The following is a 19,754-nucleotide window of genomic DNA, read 5'->3' on the forward strand; positions in this document are numbered from 1 at the left end:
GATTGACATGAGTGGAATGCTTGGGTGCCTGGTGTGAGTGTTGTCAGTTGGAGGATGGGCTGAGCAGCTAGCAGGCTGCTCCTGGTGGGGCTGTTACTGTGTATCTTAACTTATTAAATATCTTAAAGACATCACCTGGCTACGCCTGCTGAGTCATTTATATGCGTGGAAATCACCTGTTGCAATAACATAACATTACATAACATAATAAGGTAACCCAATGCTATCCTATGGGAGAGGTTTTTACTACCAGGTCATGTAAAACTTTAAAGTACATGCCCAACATTTTAAATACGCTGCTCTAGGGTTTGTTTAGGGCCAACCGTATGGGTGACTTATATGTCTTAAAAAGGAAGGTTTAGGCCCGGCAAAAGGTTTAATTTACCAGGTTGAAATGGCAGCATACAACTGCAGAAACAGGCTGCAGTGGCAGGCCTTAGACCTGCTTAAAGGGCTACTTACATGAGTAGCACAATTACTAATGCAGGCCCACTATTCTCATTCAATGTACAAACCCCGGGTACATGTAGTGCCACTTTACTAGGGAATTGCAAGTTAATTTGGTGTCTGGAAATAGAATATAAAAAGGGCAGCTTGAGACCACAAAAATTGTTCAGGAGGACAAGCTCTGCAAGACTTCTCCCTGTGACCAGGACTGGGGGCCAAGGACTGCTAGTCTCCCTGCTGGGTGAGGGGACGTCACCCGGGGAATCACCTGTTCCATAGTTTGTAGCACCAGCGTCTGCCTGCTTGCCAAGGCCAGTGTGTCCTGTGAGAAAGAGGGGTGTGTTGGAGGGAGCAAGGTCCAGTGAGGAATCCTGTTGAGTAGATTCCCTGAGCGAGGTGTGAGGAATGTCTGCTGCACCGAGCGGTTCATTGCCCGTGTGTAGGATGAAGTCGGCGAGCCATGTATGCCAGGGTGAGGGCATCAATGAAGCGAGCCTTGAATATTGCTGTACTGATCGGGCCAGCGCTCTGTACAATGAGGTGTCAGTAACCCCTTATGACAGGGGTGCCTCCCTAAAGTAAACTACTGTTGTTGGTGTGTTTATCGGGCCAGACCGCGGGTGCAGTGTTGACTGTAAGCCCTATATGCCAGGAAGTGCTGCTGTGGACAGATTGCCGCATGGTGTGGGCTGTAAAGATTGCTCAATGAAGAGCCAGCCAGTAACCCAGTATGCCAGGAGGGGCCATCATGCAGGCATCTGCTGTGGCAGTTGGGCCAGTGCCCCCGAACAGCAAGAGGTATGGTGACCCCATATGCCAGTCTGATGCCCTAAGTAAGATGGATATGCTCAGACATGGGTTCCTGTGCTTTCTGTTCCATTGGAACCTAGCAGCACCTGACTGAGAAGCCCTAGCGAGGGTGAAACTGGTCCTGGGTTGCTTGTATTCCTGTTGAGGGAGTACCTGGACTGGCAGTTCAGGCTGGACCGATCCTACTAGAGCGGGGTCAAGACTGATTTGCATATGGATGGGTCTGAACTGAGGTGGCATTATGTGCAAAGACCCAATAAACTGGAATACGGCCCACGTAATTGCCAGTGGCTCATATTAATTCAAGCATTCCATCTATCACTTTTTATATACTTCTGCTGCCCAAAGGGAACATCAAGAGTATACCAGTCTTGGTGGTAGTGACAGGTTCTTACTGTTACTATTTCCTTGAGCTAAATAAGGGCAGAGGCCTTCGTCCAGTTTTCCACCTTCGCCTTCTAGATCCCTACCTGCAGGCAGCAAATTAAAATACTGACACTGGAGCGAGTTCTGTCAGACCTGGGTCTGGGCAGCTGATTGGTTGCCTTACACCTGTAGGATGCATTCTTCTATCTGATAGAGACTACGAGCCGCAGATTCCTTAACGAAGAATTATCCCCAGGCGTTAGACTGGATGCGGAAAGTTCACTTTGCCACAGCCTCTCTGCGCGCTGGGGGCGGTACCACGTGACTCCGCCCTGACGTAGTCTGCAGGCATGATGTCAGCAAGGTCACATAAGCCCACCCCGGCGCGCTGACGTCCGTTTTTTTCTCTTTTCCACGTGAAACGTTGAACCAGACCGTGTCCTGGCCTGTTTTCAGGCCTTCTTTTCATGCTTTGCGTTGAGGAATAGTGTACGAATGCCTTCAGGCTTCAAGATGTGTACTTCTTGTGCACGTCAGATGTCAGCGACGGATCCTCACCCTATCTGTATGTCGTGTTTGGGCGAGCATCTTGACTCTACGGACTGCGAAGCTTGTCAGCACCTCAAACCAAAGTCCCGGTGGGAGCGCCGGATGAAATTGCTGTTGGCCCGCTTATCCAGGTCGGTGTCGTCCCAGCGTCCATCCCCTACCTCGGAAGCCATGAGCTGCCGATTCCGACTGCAGCATCGCCCTCCGCCATGGCCCCAAGGGCGTCGCTCGCCAGCTAGTAGGTCCTGCAGCTTGTCTCCGAGGCCATGTCGTTCGGCAGAGGGCGCGGGTTCCCCTCGGGACGTGCGCCCTTGCCGGTCGCCACCCTACCCGCCTTTTCCTGGCATCGGGGCGACTAGGGTCCAAGTGAAAGCCTACGCTGCAGCTCTGCAGGCTTCTTTGGCCCCTCCTCCTCCTGCTGAGACGTCTGTGCATCCCTTGCCTCGCGCGGAGTCGCCGGCGGCTTCGACTCCGGCACCGAAGGGTTTGGCTTCAGGTTGTAGGAGGGTGGTGTCGTCTGGGCGCGGTCCTGTATGGCTCCCCTCTTTGACCCACGGCGTCCCTGCCTCGCCGCAAATCCCTATGGGGCTCCCTGTGGCATCGCTGGAGATCGCCGGGACTCAGGGCTTGTCCCAGAGTCCTCCTTGGTCCTCTGTGCAGGCTGCTGCCTCGCCAGAGGCCCGGCGACGCCTTTTTCGGCGCCGAAGGCTTTTCTCCACGGCCCATGCGGTGCCGTGGGTGGAGGTCGGGGCCTAGGGTGCTTTCCCGAGTTCGTCTCGGTCCTCTACGCAGGAGGCTGCCTCATGTGAGGTTGAGCCGGCGCCGTTCCGTAGCCGAACTGGCTCCGACCCCGCCCCATTCCCCTTGGGAGCACATGGTAGTGAAGGTCGCCTATGTCCACTCCGGCTCCGATAGGCGTCGCGCCGGCGCCTGTGGCGGACTCCATGTCGCCATGCCGGCGTCGGGTCCTCGACTCTTCTCCAGAGGTTACTTCCTCTTCGTAGGTTTGTCAGCTCCTGGTCTCTTCTTCTCCGGTGACTGGCTTCTGCATTGTTGCTTTTTCACCGGCGTCTTCTAGAGAAGGCTCCTCACCGCCGCCTCAGCCCTGGGACCCCCTCTTCCGCAGCTCGCGTTTGGTTGCTCCACCGGCTTCTCCGCCTTCCCCCGGGGCCCCTCAGGTCCCCCACTCGTCCGTGGATCCCCCACTATTCAGGGGCTGGCCGTTTGTTCCGCCAACTGGACTTGGGGACGGATGGCTTAGTTTACAGCGGGCTCCCACAGAGGAATTGCTTTCTCCCCCGCGGCGTCCAATGTTGCCTTTGTTCAGGCTATTTTCATGGCCGCTGGCATTTTGCGAATGGGTGACCCCCGTCACCCCATTCCCTACGGATCATCTGTTGGAAGTTCTCCACCAGGGCTCTGGTGGACGGGAGCTGCTCCTTCCATTCCAGGCTTTGCTCCACAACTCTCTTCTGGTGGCTTGGGGGCGTCCTGCCACGGGTGATCCGGTGCCTCAGCCGCTCCTACACCGCCACCGTCCTGCTCCGCAAGACCCGATCTGCCTTTCATTCCACCCTTCTACTTAAAGCCCTCTTCTGCAGACTGCTTTTCCGCCCTTGCCTGTGATGTTGGTTCCTCCATCACAGGAGGCCCGGTGGTTGGATTCATGGTGGCGTAACATCGTTGCTTCCTCCAGTGCTGTTTTGCAAGCGTTCAATATACTTTGTGTGTTGGCCAGGGCTCCCTCCAGCTCGTGGGATTCTGTGGAGTCCCTTCTGTCTCACGTCTTCCAAGATGATGCCCAAGCTGATCTACAGCACCATGTGTTGGATGGTTGGGAGTTGGCCGCGTTTATTCCCCGTGCGGCCTTGGATGTTGCTGATGCTCTCGGCCATGCTATGGCTAGTTCTGTGGCTCTCCATCACCATGCTTGGTTACGGGGTGGTGTTTTTACTGAGAATATTAGGGAGCGTCTGGTTCACTTGCCCTTTGATGGATTCTTTTGTTTACACCCACGCGGAGTCCGCCATTCAACGTCTACTCGCGGGGCTCCGTCCTCCTCCCCCTCCGTAAGCTTGGCTTGTTGATCCTCCGGGGATTGGTGGGAGGCGTTATCCCACCTTCTTCCTGGAGTCTGGTGTTTTGAGTGGCCCGCCTGTATGTTCTGTGTGGTTTGCCGTGCCTTCGGGGTCCCTAGCTTGGCCCTCTCTCCTGTTGGCTGCTGGTTCAGGCCTTTTGGCAATTGTGAATTTTTGGGCTGATTGGTAAGCAGTCTGTGGTTCTAGCCACACGACCTTATGTTCTTGTTCTCTGCTGCGGGAATTTTTCCCTAAGAGTTGTTCCTTTTTTTGGGGGGGACGGGTCTTACCCTATATAGGGCACTTGTAGCTATTGTATAGCTCTGTCCTACGTTAGGGGGGTGTGGACTCCCTTTGCGGGTTCCTGGCGTTGGTGTATATCGCAGGTGCGGTGTCATTGCTCTTGTCTGGGCGTAACGTGCGCTGCTCCAGGTTCTGTCCTTTTCAGTATCCGCTACATCGCTGGACCAGCTTTGACATGCTGCCTGCGGCGTTGAGCTGTGGTGTTTCTGCCCTTTTTTGTCCGGCGTTTCGGCCTTGTCCTCTGTCTGGTGTTCCAGGGGGGATAGGATTCCTTGCCTTTTCTCCTGTGTTGTGGACGGCCTTGTCTGCCCTACTTAATTCTCCTCCTCTCTTCTGACTGGTCCCACTTCCTTTCGTAGGTCGGTTTTGTCTGGAACGGCCTCCCTTTAGGGGTTGTTCTGGATTTCCTTTGCCTTTGTCTTGCGGTCGGCTTGGTTTGGGTGCTCGGCTTCATCGTACTTGCCAGCTGCCGGCTGTGCATGCCTTCTCTTTTGGTCCACAGCCGGGGGCATTGGCACGTGCCCTTGTGCCCTTGCCTTTTGTTCTGCTGGAGCCTTGTGCGACTGCGTCTATTTCAACGATATCCGTAGGAAGTTTATAATCCCTTTATTGATTGGCAAGGGCTTTTTACAAGTTAGACCGGCGTTACTTTATCTCCAAATGTTGAGTAACCCCTGGGATATCTTCAATGTTGCTTGTTTTCTTGTTGCTGCTGTCCGAATCAAGAAATAAAGATGTCCTAGTCTAAACAGTGTATACATTTTAATGTTACTGCCCTATGAATTTGTTTTTATAATCTTGATATACTTCGCTCTTTTTTAGATATACAATCATTATAATATACATATTGTTCTAATGTTTTTAAGGGATGTGTATTATGTATTTTCTCTTTTTTACTTTTATAATTTTAAATAATCAAATAAAGTGGATTGATGACTGAGTCTGTCCTCTCTTACAAGGTACAAGGTCCGCTGGTTCATGCGTACTTCTGCATGCCTACACCCTGTTTTTTTCCGGTGTGGGGACCTACTCTTCTTCCCTTTTAAGTGCTTGGGGTTTCTGACTCCTCTGCACTTCTCTGAGTTGGGGTCATTTGGCTATACCTCAGCCTTTAGCTCCTTCCAGGGGATACGGCCTTCCTTGATGGTGTTGTCTTGGGGTAATTTGCCGTTACTCATCTGTTCTGGTCTTGTTGCCCTTCACTGTTGTGGATTGTGATTTGAGACTCTCTTCGTCTGCTAGGATGTTCTTCACATGTTTTTCTGCCTCCCGGAAGGATGTTGCCTTAACTTGCAAGGTTGCTACTCAGAGCAGTAATCTGCTCTTTCCCTGCTATGGCTTTCAGTACCTTAGTGTCAGCCTTTTTCCAAATGGTGCTGTTACTCTCCTTTTGTTTCCTCCCTTTTCTATTTTCACTGCTTTTTCGCACATTGTTCCCATACCCTCCACAGATTTGTTGTGATGGCTCCGCGTTGTGGCGCGGAAAAGTTCTACAAAGAAAACTGATGTCAACGCGCCGGGGTGGGGCTAATCCGACCTCGCTGACGTCACGCCCGCGGACATCAGGGCAGAGTCACGTGGGACCGCCCCTGGTGCGCAGAGATTCTGTGGCAAAGAAAATTTTCCGGATCCAGTCTCAATCCTGGGGATAATTCTACGTTAAGGAATCTGCAGCTAGAATCGTCTCTACCAGATACATTGTTACCGAAGGTAAGTAATTTGTACATCTGCCCATCATGCATTCCCACAGACATTACCTGAAAATTGTCAGCTAGGAGCATTTTCAGTTTGCTGTACTCTTTTTCGGCCTTACCAGTGCCCCTCTGGTGTTCACGAAAGTGCAGACTGTATTTGCCACCCATCTTTGAAGGTTCAGGATACCAGTTTTACTGATGGTGGTGACTGATATGTCCCTGATGGGCTGCAGAGGTCATCTTGGAGAGGTATAGATCAGCAGTCTTTGTTAGAAACTTGATTTCACATAAATGTATTGGAGTTGCATGCCTGGCACTGAAGGCCTTCCTGCCATTCATCAAGGAAAAGCCGGTCCTGGTTCTCGTAGCAGGCACCAATGCCATGTGGTACTGGAACACACGGGCAGAGTGGAGTTCTCGGTCATGTGCCAAGAGTCTCTGCTCCTCTGGAGTGCCAGGGCACCTCCATGATTGTAAACTATTGGTTGTGATCTTTAAATGCCAGGACAGACAAGCTCCGCAGGGTGTACTGGTGGATCATGAATGGCAGTTTCATCGTGAAACGGAGCAGGAAGTCTTCTGAATGTGTGGAGAGCCCGGTCTTGATCATTTAGGCATCATCGGTAATGTGCAGTCTAAAATATTCTGCACATTGGAGTTCCCAAGAATCCTCTCTCTGAGAGACCATTCAGGACAGAGGGGAGCTTGGGACTTTTGTATGCCTTTCCACTAATGGCTTACCTGTCCCGAGTTTTGAAGATAAGGACAAACTAGGCACAAGTAATTCTAGTGGCTCTGGATTGGACCTGAAGAGTGTTGTACCCAGAAATTTTGAACATGAGCATTTGTCCTGTCATCAGGCTTCTGCAAGATCTTCTGTCTAAGCACGGCAGGATTCTACACCAGATCGTCCACAATCTACACCTCCCTGCATGGAGTTTGAGTGGCAGCAGTTGACTGCATTCAATCGATCTCCTGAGGTCCTCCTTGAAGCCAGATGTCTATCTAGAAAATCTATTTACGCAGAGCTCTGAGACAAATATGTGGCCTGGTGGCGGAGTCTGCAATATAAACCCTCAAACATCCAAATTGAGGTTTTATTTTCGGTTTTATCTGTAGCCCAGCAAAGTCTTTTACACCATTAAAGGTAATTTGTCTGCCGTTGTGTGTTTGCTGGATCATCCATGCATGTTTGAATCACCTGTTTCAATAAAGTTCATTAACAGTTTGACGCACATGTTCACTCCCAAGCCATTTGTAATTTGCAGCGGGAACTTAATTTAGTCCTAAGTTCCCCCTGTGTACCATCTTTGAGCCAATCTGTTTACTTTCATTGTTTCTTCTGAATTCCATAGCCAGTTCCGTCATTGACATCACTGTGGTTCCTTGCATGAGAGAGCGCCCGTCTCTTAAGGTGCAACCAACCTTCACCACCTTTTTCCCAAATTGGTTTTGAGATTCGGGTTGACGTTGAATCAAAGACCATCCGTGGTCAATCAGCTTTGTCTGGCATTCTCAGGGGCAGAAAAAGTAAGAGAGTGCTGAAAAGTACTTTAAGGTGGGTAGTCCTTTGCATCAAGAGCTATATATTAGCCAAGAAGCAGTTTCTCCACCTGGGCCAGTGCTGCTACTACTGTGTTAGCATATAGAGCATACAGAATGCCTATTCTTGACATCTGTCAGGCCGTGGCATGGTTATCGGTGCACGTGTTCATGAAGCACTACTACTACTGCCTTGACCTCCATGTCTGACAAAGGGCATTTGGCTGTTCAGTTCGGCAGGAGTTTATGGTTCAAGCCACAGACCTCCCACCTGGGGAAATACTACTTTGGTATCTATTCTAAAGATGAGGAATCTGCGATTAAGAGTATCCATCAGAAAAACAAGTTACCTTTGGTAACACTCTTTCTCTGGATATCTATCCAACTGCAGATTCCTCGCTGCCCTCCCAACTCCCCACTCTAAGGAGTTACTAACTAAATAGGTCTAAAGTTAGAGGTCCATCAATTGTTTTGTTTGCATATGTCGTCCCAAGTGTGAAGGGTATGCCCAGAACTGGGTCCCGTACTCATTACACCACTGGATTCAAGCTAGCCTGGCTGTTGAAGGGTGATGCCCTGAAACCGGTCCCAGGATGCTTGTTTCCGGTCCAGGTAGGACCTGGCTTGGCAGTTCGGGCTGGATTGTTCCCACAAGGAACAGGGTCAAGACTGATTTGCATATGGCTGGGACCAAACTACGGTGGTGTGGTGAGCAAAAGAATGATGGATTTAAACCAGATCCTTATGACTGGGGGTGAATGTTTGCTTTGTCCAGCACTCCGTCCATCAATTGTTACTTTTTCAAATTAGAGATCGCCACACTGCTACCGGCAACTGTTTGTACTCCTCATCGGAAAGGCTAATTGATGAAACTGACGTAAGCACTCAGGGGTGGCGCCTACATGCAGCTCTGCTTCTTCACTTCCTGGGCAGGACGAGGTGGCACAATGCCACCTATTTGCACTCTTCAGCACTGCTGTAAAACGTTTCAGATACAGCCTGGTGCATGTGGGGTATTCTAAAGTGGAGAGTGCAGTTAGATAGACTATCCACCAAAGAGATGTTAACAAAGTTAAGTAACTTATTCTGATCGTGTTTCTTAAGAATTGTGTTTGTGTAAAGAGTTGCAAAAAGTCTGGTTGGACTGATCTGTTAGCTAGCCAATGATATTAGAAATCAATGCAATTGCTTTTTGCCCGAGTCCCTCCAGAAATAGGATGTATGGCTTTGTACTGATCTGGCCATCTCCCAATGTGTTCCATTTGGTATCACAAATACTTAAAAGGCAACCTTCGTGAATTATGGCCGAAGATCAGCTGTATTACTGTGCCAAATGTTTTGTTGTTGTTTTGCGGACATGTGCACCTTCATTCTCATTTAGTACAGCACCACTGCTTATAAAATCATGGCATATACTGACTTTGGATAATCTAAGAATGAATAGGTCCTGTGTTAACAGCCGTTTGAGATGTCTTTAACTCGGACCTAATCAACATTGGTGGTGAAACTTGGAAATCTTAATTGGACAGATGAATCTGGCCGCTCAGTTTCAAATGTGAATGTATTTATTGTAATTATTAGGAATCATTTTTGCAAAACCGATTGAAGACTAAAATGTTTGAGCTTTGCATAAATGTGCTGAGATTAAACATTTCGAAATTGTTTTACTACGGAGTAGTTGATTGGTTTACGATAAAGAGATTTTGATATTTAAATATGTTCTTGGTGGGTTTTTAGGATTTCAGGAGAAAGGTTATTGATGTTCTCTTTTTCTTTATGAAATCTATGCAGATTAAACATACTCAGGCGCTCAATAGAAAGTGGGCTGATGACACGGAAGTGCAGAACTGCATGGAATGTGGCAAAGGCTTTTCTGTAACCGTGAGAAAGGTATGTATTATGTAATGTCTTTGTTTCTATTAGTTATGAATTGCACAATGTTTTTTTGATGGTCCCCGTCATAGACAAAAGTTTATTCCTGAGATGTTTGATAAACATTGATGTCAGTTTTCAATGTGCATAACTATCCCATAGGCGCTGAATTGAACATACAATGTAGCGAATGGGTTACTGATTGCAGTAATATACTTCTCCTACGTCACTGCCCCTTGTAGACACTGTCAAGCAGATGTAGCGAGTACAAGTGGATGAAAGCTACTTCAGCATCTCACCCAGATGACAGATGTTTGCCTGATCCATTCTTTGTCTCATCCTGCCCAGTTGCCACAATCCAATCACTGGCAATACCCGAGGAGCATGAAGAGCCAAGAAGGGATTACGGGACTACTGTCCTCCACCAACCCTCTTTTCCTGGCTTGCCCAGCCCCATAAAAGCTCAAGTAGAAGCATGTTAATATGAGTAAATACCAGATCTGTAAAAACCTCTTAAAAGCCGAGTAGTTGCATGTGTGTGATGTGAGGTCAAGTGAAACAGAATCCATCTCTGCCTGTGGGAACCCATTTTTATATGGATGACCAGAGCTGGGCATTGGGCTGAGCAGTGAAGTTAGATAATAATCAAAATATTTGTTTTCCTGTCCTATCTAACTAGCTCACAATATTTATTGCAAGACAACGTAATAATGCCAGTTTTTTACTTTAGCAAACTATAACACAGCAGTGCAAAAAGGATGAGATCCCTGGCCCCATTTTGGGGCGTATATATTACAACTATTGGTGAGGTGAAATCCTTACTAATATGTCTAGATTAGCGTCATTTTACAGACATTTCTAGCATTTAGAACTTATGAGCATCCTTCAGAATATACTCCCATGTGATACAGGGTCAGTACCAAAGTTTTGGTGATTTTAAGGCCTGATTATTGCAACACCTTTATGTGCTTATATCTCGCTTGGGCTGCTGGAAAAGGTCTGCTTGTTGTTATGCATGAAATCTGCAGAGAGACTACTAATCACATTAATGGAAACGAAAACACTCATAACTGATGGATGGTACTTACATTCAATCTGGCATGTTTGACCTATAATGCGGTGCATGAGATAACTCAATAGCGTCTGAAGAAAGTAGTGGCCCTTTGCGCCCCTGCCTAGTCCTTAAGGTTTAGAAACACAACACTTCTGGTGGCTTCGTAAGTAAAATGGCCTCAGTTGGAGAAAGATTCTGTGGAGTAGATGCTGGGATGTTGTGGAACATCATTTAGTTACTCAGTCTCAGGAAGGAACAACTCTATTTCGGCAAAGCTCATGAACGGCTGATATTTTGGTAAATTGGTTGGCCTGTTGTCAGAAATTGAGCTATTCTTTTTTAGAGGGTGTACCCCTACCAATTACATAAAAATAGTTAAAATTGACTTTATATTTTCATGGCAAAATGGTCAAGAAAGCCGTCCTAACAATGGAATCTATATTTATCGCCCACTAAAGGCCACCAGAGGATGCTCATGCACTGGAAATGTAAACAAGGAATTGACCAGCGAACTGATTAGTCTCACAGAGGCCATGGAGGTTAGGGGCAGGGTCGGTATTCTTCCATGCTTGTACACTCTTTGGGGTTCTGGGGAACCGAAGTCACAGCTTCAGAGGCGAGAGAGGTTTTTCTGCCCCTCCTATCAATTCTAGCCAAGCGTCCCACAAGCATCCTGACACTGAGAAAGTCACTCCTAGTTTACAACTCTCAGATTCTCAGGACATGCACCTAGGGCCTAGATGTACAAAGCATAAGTGCAAAGCCATGCAATACAACAGCTAAAGTTACTGCGTTGTGTGAAAGGCACAGAGCAGAACAGCACCATATCTACTAAGATATGGTGCTGGTTTCCCCTCTGCTTTAATGCACACACCCTTGTGTCATAGTGCAAGGATGTGTGCGTTCTTCCAGTAAAATAAAACTATCCTCTAACACTTTTCCTGCTTTGTTTGTGTGCTATACAATGCAGCACACATGCAAAGTAGGAAAAACTAGGAGAAATGAAAGTTCGAGGAATGTGAGCTGTAGATCATATGCTTTGCATAAATCTGCCATCTAGAGTTGGGTCCGTATGTTTGCACTTTGTTTTTCATCGAAGAAGTCTTTTCCAGTCACGAGGTAGTGGACTCCTGCTTTCGGTGATAGTGCGCATGGGCATCGACTCCAATGTTAGATTGTGTTTTTTCCGCCATTGGGTTCGGACATGAATTGCTGCGCTCCGGTTCGTCTCAGTTTCTAGGGTTCCCCTTGGTGCGCAATTCACTACCCTCGATGGTATTGCTTCTCAATCACGTTTCCCATTCTTCGCGTATCGTATCATTAAAAAAATATTCGATCGGAAACCTCGTGGTCGGCCGATGGGCCTACCCGCGTCGGGTCAGCTCGCAGTTAATGGAACGGACTACATTTAAATTATGTCACGGGTGTCGCGCTAAATATCCACGCACCGACTTGCACGAAGTGTGCAACTTCTGTCTCTCCCTGGAACACAACGAACAGGACTGCGACGCATGCCGATCTTTTCGATCAAAGAAGACGCTCCGTAATAGTCTAGCTCGACGTCACGGAATGTGCCAGCGAAGTGGCTCCGCTCCAGATCTTTGTGGAGAAGATTCTGAAGAAATCTTCAACGCCCAAGGAGCCAAAGAAGAACGAATTGGACATGGAAGAAGACGTTCCGCAGGGTCAATGTACCTTTAGCAGTAATACTCCCCTGCCCCAAACCATGCCCAAGTAAAAGGCTCCCGGCCCCTCTGTGCCTTTGGGCCACGGTCTGCACCGAGAACATGTTTCCAACCCCCGCCTTCGAGCTTGGCTCCGAAACATCAACCAAAGCCTTCCGGCTCTGGACTGAGTCGGCCCCATTCGGGCACCAAACTGAAATCTTCAGCCCCGAAATCCAAACATGTCCTCATGGCCATTCCTTCAATGCCGAAAAAAATCTTCGGATGCGAAACAGAAAGAACTTGTCATCAATCCTAAGACTCGTCATATTCATGTAAAATTGCCAGCTAAATGGAAACCAGAGATTGAGGAAGTTTACCACATTCCCGTAAAAAAAAAAAAAAAGATGTGGCCACTTATCCTTTTGCTCCTCCTCTTTCCCCACCTTCCCCACTTAACCCTAACTTACTCATTACTCCTACACACCTGACCACCAAGGTGACGGAGATGGGAATTACGATGTACCGGATGACAACTACCCGGATCTATACTCTACAAAACCATCTCCTCCGGACGACAATGTAGGGCTTATATAATTAATTAATAGGGCTGCTGAATATCAAGGGGGTCAGCTTCACAAAGAAACTGTGGAGGAGCATTTTCTACTTGAGACCCTAAACACTTCTCAAAGGTCAACTCACACACTACCCTTGCTTCAGGGCATGCTTAAGTAGGTAGAAGACATATTTAAAGACCCGGTGCGTGCAAAAGTACTAACACCACGGGTAGACAAAAAATACAAACTTGCACCTACAGACCCTGTCTACATCAAAAGCCAACTTCCCTTAGACTTCCTAGTGGTTTCTAACGCACGCAAAAGATCAAACTCTCCAACATCAGGAGATGCACCTCCTCCTGACAAGGAGTCCAAACTATTAGATGCCTCCGGCCAATAAGTACCTGCACAGGCAGCCAATCACTGGCGTATTGCCAACACACAGGCTCTCTTAGCGAGATATGACTGAGCTCTCTATCATGAATTGGAACAATTGCTCCAATTCTTGCAAGATGAGCATAAATCTAAGGCACATGATTTAATTCAGGAAGAAAAACTGATTTCCAACACTTTCAATAGATGTGCTTTAGACGCAGCTGACACAGCCGCTTGCGCTATTAACACCAGTGTCCTTTTAAGACGACATGACTGGCTACCTATTTCCGAGTTTAAACCTGAAGTCCAAACTTCTATTTTAAACTTTCCCTATGATAAGCAACACCTCTTTGATCCTGTGGTGGATACTTCTTTAGAAAAGATGAAAAAAGACGCGGAGGTCGCAAAATCCAGGTGGGCTTTGCAGACCTCAGCTGGTCAGGATTCCTTTTGTCGCCCCTTTTACAGAGGGGGCTCTAAAATATTTCCACAGATACCTCTTTTTCCTACAAAGGTAACAATCAGTCACCCTCTTTCAGAGGTTACTTTAGAGGAGGATTTTGAGGCAACAATGACAAGGGAAGGGGCGAAGGTAACACACCACGTACTTCCCCTGAAACAGACAAACAGTGACTTACCTCCGCTTCCCCCCCCAATCATTCCACACCCGTCAGGGGACGTCTCTCTCAATTTCTTCCCATTGGGAATACAATAACTTCAGACAGATGGTTCCAAGAAATTATTCAATCTGGTTATTGCCTGGAGCTTACCGACAATCCCCCAAACATTCCTCCATGAACACCCAAAATGTCACCAGAGCCTTTGGAGCTCCTCAAACAAGAGGTTCACTCTCTGCTGCAAAAAGGAGCTATAGAGCCCGTCCCATCACAATATTAAGGGATGGGGTATACTCCCTATACTTATTTCATACCCAAAAAGGATGGATCACTCAGGCCTATATTAGACCTTAGAGATCTACATCTTTACATTCGATCAGACCACTTTCACATGGTAACACCAACAAGTGTTCCTACTTCTTCAGCAAGGCAGGCAACTTTGTCTACTCTACTCTAGACTTAAAGGATGCATATTTCCATATTCTAATACATTCCGCTCATTGCAAATTCCTCTGGTTCGTGGTAGTGAGAAAACATTACCAGTTCAAAGTGCTCCCTTTCGGAGTGACCACTGCTCCCATAGTTTTCACCAATTGCCTGGCAGTTGTCACTGCACATCTGCGAAGACAACATATTCACGTCTTCCCATACTTAGACGACTGGCTCATCATAGCCAGCACTCTCACAGTGTCTGCAGCTCACTCAAAGAACAGTACACTTACTGCACAACCTGAGATTCATAGTAAATCGGTCGAAGTCCCATCTCCGAACCCTCCAATATGTAAACTTACTTGGGAGCCACTCTAGATACACAAAAAGCTCTAGTCGGTCCCAATCCAGCCAGAATTCACAATATTCAGGCTCTGAATGCTAAGTTTCAACCCAACCACTCATTACCAGCTCCTCGGAATGATGCAATACAAAAGGGGATGATGGACTGAGCGTTTGAGCAAATCAAACACTCACCCCCAGTCAACTGATCTGGGTTTAATCCATCAGCATTCTTTAGCTCACTCCGCCACCCCAGTTCAGACATGGCCATATGCAAATCAGTCTGACCCTGTGCCTCATGGGAACAGTCCAGCCCGAACTGCAAAAGCCATGTCTTCCCCGGACCGGAAACAAGCATCCTGGGACCGGTTTCTGGATTTCAGCCGTCATCAGCCAGGCTAGCTTGAATCCAGTGGCAAGGTGAGCAAGGGACTCACGTCTGAGCATACCCTGCCAAATTAGGGCGAACAAAGCGATACAAAAGGGGATGATGGACGGACCGTTTGAGCAAATCAAACACTCACCCCCAGTCAACTGATCTGGGTTTAATCCATCACAATTCTTTAGCTCACTCCGCCACCCCAGTTCAGACATGGCCATATGCAAATCAGTCTGACCCTGTGCCTCATGGAACAGTCCAGCCCGAACTGCTAAAGCCATGTCTTCCCTGGACCGGAAACGAGCATCCTGGACCGGTTTCTGGCATTTCAGCCGTCATCAGCCAGGCTAGCTTGAATCCAGTGGCAAAGTGAGCAAGGAATGATGGCATCTTGCATCATGATAGTTCCCTATGCAAGACTTCAAATGCGTCCCCTTCAGTAATGTTTAGAACGGCAGTGGCATCAGTCTCAGGGTCAACTGGCAGATCTTGTGTTGGTGGACTGCCGCACTCATCGCTCTCTGCTGTAGGGGAATCCACAGAACCTTTCCAAAGGGTGGCCTTTCATCGACCCAGTACCACAGAAAGTGCTAACAGCGGAGGCATCGCTCGATGGTTGGGGAGCTCTGCCTCAAACTCCTACAATTCAAGGATTATGGAGTCAAAAGCAAAAGCGACTCCACATAAATCACCTATGTTATTAGAACTTGTAAAGCGCGCTGCTACCCTAGGGTGTCCTGGCGCTGGGTCCTAGTTACCTGGGGAAAACAGTGAGCTGATTATTCGGAGAAAAACCAGGTTTTCAAACCCTTCCGAAAGGAGATAAGATCTGGGTCATTTCTGAGGTGGAACGGAAGCTCGTTCCATGCTTTGGAGGCGCAGTGAAAGAAACTTTGGCCTCCCCAGTTAGTTTTCTTAAACATGGGAGTTCCAACTAGTTTAGACCTGAAGGAACGCAGGATTCTGCTGGGGACATACCAATTGAGCCCATGTTTAAGAAACTCCGGACCAATCCCGTTTACTGCCTTAAAGACCACACAAACGGCCTTAAACCGTGATCTAAGTGGGATTGGGAGACAATGTAATTTCCTCAGCTCTCCTCTAACCGAGGCAAACCTAGCAGTATCCGACAGCAGTCTCACTGCCGCATTCTGGACCGTTTTCAACTTGTACATGTGTTTCTGTACATTAAGATAGAGGCTGTTGCAATAGTCTTTGTAGGCAAAGTTGTCGTGATGCACACAAACAACATGACAGCCGTGTATTTCAAACAGAAGCAAGGGGGGGACACTTTCTCCAACTGTCGCACCTTGCACAAGCCATTTGGAAGTGGGCCATTCCTCACAAGATTTATCTCCTAGCAGAACACCTCCCATGAGTGAACAATCAGATCGCACATCTGCTCAGCAGACAGACAACAGATCCATGAGTTGGAACTTCACCCTCAAGTTCTCCTCCCGTTCTTTCAGATGCGGGGCTTCCCAGATATAGATCTGTTCGCCGCACACCAAAATGCCCAAACTTCGCCTCCAGGTATCCACGACCATTATCCAAAGGCAATGCTTTATGGATGAACTGCCTACGCTTTTCCGCCTCTCCAACTCATTCCACTAGTGGTTCAGAATCTCAGGCAAACATTCCTCACACTAATGCTGGTAGCTCCCATATGGGCCCGTCAACCCTGGTTCATTACACTGCTGCAACTCTCAGTAGTTTATCATCAAAAATTACATCTCACATCCAGTCTCCTCACACAGAGGCATGGAGAGCCAAGACATCCAGACCCCAAACCTCTTGACCTTGCGATCTGGCATCTGAAATCATAGTTTGACTATTTCAGTCTTCCACCAGATTGTATGAATATCATTAAAAAGGCTAGAAAACCTACCACAATAGCTTGCTATGCAGCAAAATGGAAGCTGTTTATTTGTTTTCATAACAACCATATCAACGCACTGGATGCTTCAGTTCAAAATATCATTTATCTACTGCATCTGCAGCAATCAAATCTTGCATATACATCTATACGCTTACATCTTGCGGCAATAGCTGCATACTTTCAGAATAGACAACATCTGTCTCTCTTCAGAGTGCCTGTTAAGGCTTTTATGGAAGGACTTAAGAGTTATTCCACCAAGACTTCCACCTGCCCCAGCGTGGAATCTTAATATTTTCCTTTCCTTACTAATGGGTCCACCCTTTGAACCATTGCGCAATTGTGAACTGCAATTTCTTACTTGGAAAGTTGCTTTCATCATTGCTATTACATCACTTAGGAGAGTGGGTGAGCTCCAGGCACTAACCATAGAGGAACAATCTCTACAAGTACACCTAAACAAAGTGGTTCTTCGCACTAACCTTAAATTTCTACCCAAAGTAGTGTCTGCCTTCCACATCAACCAATCCGTTGGATTGCCGGTGTTCTCTCCTCAGCCGGATTCAGTGGCAGAACGAGCTCTATACACTTTAGATGTTAAACGATCATTATTCTACAACATAGAAAGGACAAAACCTTTTTGTACTACTAAACAACTCCATGTTGCTTTTGCTCCCCACACAAGAGCAATCCTATTTCTAAACCTTGTATTGCAAGGTGGTTAGTCAAATGTACAGACATGTTATGCAAAAGCAAAGAGGACTTTACCAATTCCCCCTAGAGCACATTCCACTCGTAAAATTCCAGTCTGGCACCTGCTTCCTTATCTGTAATTTGCTTTCTGTTGCAGTGCAATTTTTTTTTCCAGGACCTTTGTGGCCTACTTGTAGCTATTCTATGAGCCTGCTGTGAGGGTCCGAGCAGGGTCATACAATTGTTGCAACTAGCAACTGAACTCTGGAGGGGCCCTTGTCAGGAAGCACTACAGGGAATGGTTACTAATGATGTGTTTGAACTTTTGAACCTGCTGAATGCTTTCACTTTTGCAAAACTCGTTTTTCTGCAGAACAGCATTACAGCAACTGTAATGCCCCAAACAAGCTTATATGAGAAAGTTGATTTCTAATCCAAAAGTTATCCAAAGAAAATCAAAAGGCCTCAAATCTAAAAAAGTGCAGGCAAATGTCAACCTGAGGAGTTATTCTGATAAAAATCATCATTTTCAGAAGGTCTATGCTGCTTGCTAGTAGATTTCTTGTGCAGAATTACAATTTTTGTAATTTCGCGAGTGCGAGATTGTTGCTGCCCGCCGCACCTACATGTTCGCAATTGCGAACTTACACCGCACGCCGCAAAATTGTATCACCAAGAAAAAAAATACGCTGCGTGCGAATTTTCGGTAAATTCGCGAGCGTTCTCGGATTGCGAATTTACCGAAAATCCGCAAAATCCGCGAGCGGAACGGATTTTCCGCCCATGCTTAATCTAGGTACTGGTTTCCTTAAACAGTCCCTTTCTTGGTACATACCCAATAGAGACCTGCGATCTAAAAACTCCCTGATGGTCTCACGTCCCAGTTTTAAGAGACTCAAACAGGGAGGCAGTTGTTTTTCATCTGAAGCCCCAGCACCCTGGAACAGTCTGCATATAAACATTAAAGCAGGTTTTAGGAAACTAACAAAAACCTGGCTTTTTAACCTCTAGTCTTCCTCTGATCTCACCTTCACTGCTATTTCCAACTAGCGCCAAGACACCCATGGGTATTCGAGCGCTTTAGAAACATTTTAACACTAACATTCACACCTGTACCTGTTCTAGTACTATCTTACTTAGATACATATGCATGGACATCTTTATTCTACTCTTACTAATTCCATTCTCACCCTCTGCGGGAAAACAATCTAACAATGGAGTCGATGCCCATGCACACTATCACCGAAAGGAGTCACCTACCTTGTGACTGGAAAAGACTTCCTCATTGAAAAAACAAAGTGCAAACATCCGGACCCAACACTAGATGGCAGACTTATGCAAAGCATGTGAGTCTACAGCTGTACATGCTAAGAACAGATGCACACTGGGTAAATAGCATTTTCCATATTTCTCCTTGTTACACCTGCCTCAAGAATCTTTAATTTTTGGTTTGAATCCCTGTCTACAAATATCTGTAGATAGGGATGTGTGTCAAAACTCATGGATGGTAGTATGACAAAGCCCATGTACCACCCATTGGAAATCCCTCTTGATGCAAAGAAATGCAAAGCCGTCCATAGCCGCACATTGGGTAGTAAGTCTCTGCATAACTCTTTGGGTCAGGTTTGAGTTACAAAAGTAATGCAAGCTCTGTCCAAAGTATTAGTACATTGGGGCTGTAGACTCAAACCAGTCCGAGCAGGAGGTCAGTAGCACCTTTTTCAAAGCAGGGAGCCCTTCTGCCTTTTGTACAGGTGAATCCGCTATGTGGGGAGCACTCAGTTGAACCTTGGAAAGTAGTTCAAGTCCCTGGGTGCTAGCAGGAGCCTATCCGATCACTATCCTTGGCAGTTAGACAGAATCCTTTTTCCTATAATACCTTGTTGAGAAAGGACCATCAGCTGCTGGAGCCTTGTTTCTCTTGCTATTCACTTTCTTTTAGATGACATTTTATCCCTGTGTCAGTGCTGGGAGCACAGATATAGTCTAGGGTGGCTCCTGCCTTGAGTGATTTCATTTACATTAGGCAACCTCCACTTCAAAAGAAAGAGCTTTAAAAGATTCCCCTTTGTGTTGACAGATGGCACTGTCCACCTCCAAGTTGAAT

General features: G+C 47.1%; 1 protein-coding gene across 1 annotated transcript in view; it reads left to right on the plus strand.

The window, feature by feature from the left end:
* EEA1 (early endosome antigen 1) overlaps positions 1-19,754 on the plus strand; it is a 641,400-nt gene that overhangs the window by 604,037 nt on the left and 17,609 nt on the right. The window contains exon 28 of the mRNA XM_086919279.1: positions 9,581-9,679. Coding sequence (XP_086775405.1) covers positions 9,581-9,679 — 99 coding nt within the window. The remainder of the gene's footprint in view (positions 1-9,580; positions 9,680-19,754) is intronic.

This window comes from Lissotriton vulgaris, chromosome 1_1, assembly GCF_964263255.1.
Source record: "Lissotriton vulgaris chromosome 1_1, aLisVul1.2, whole genome shotgun sequence".
In the NCBI taxonomy this organism is placed as follows: domain Eukaryota; kingdom Metazoa; phylum Chordata; class Amphibia; order Caudata; family Salamandridae; genus Lissotriton; species Lissotriton vulgaris.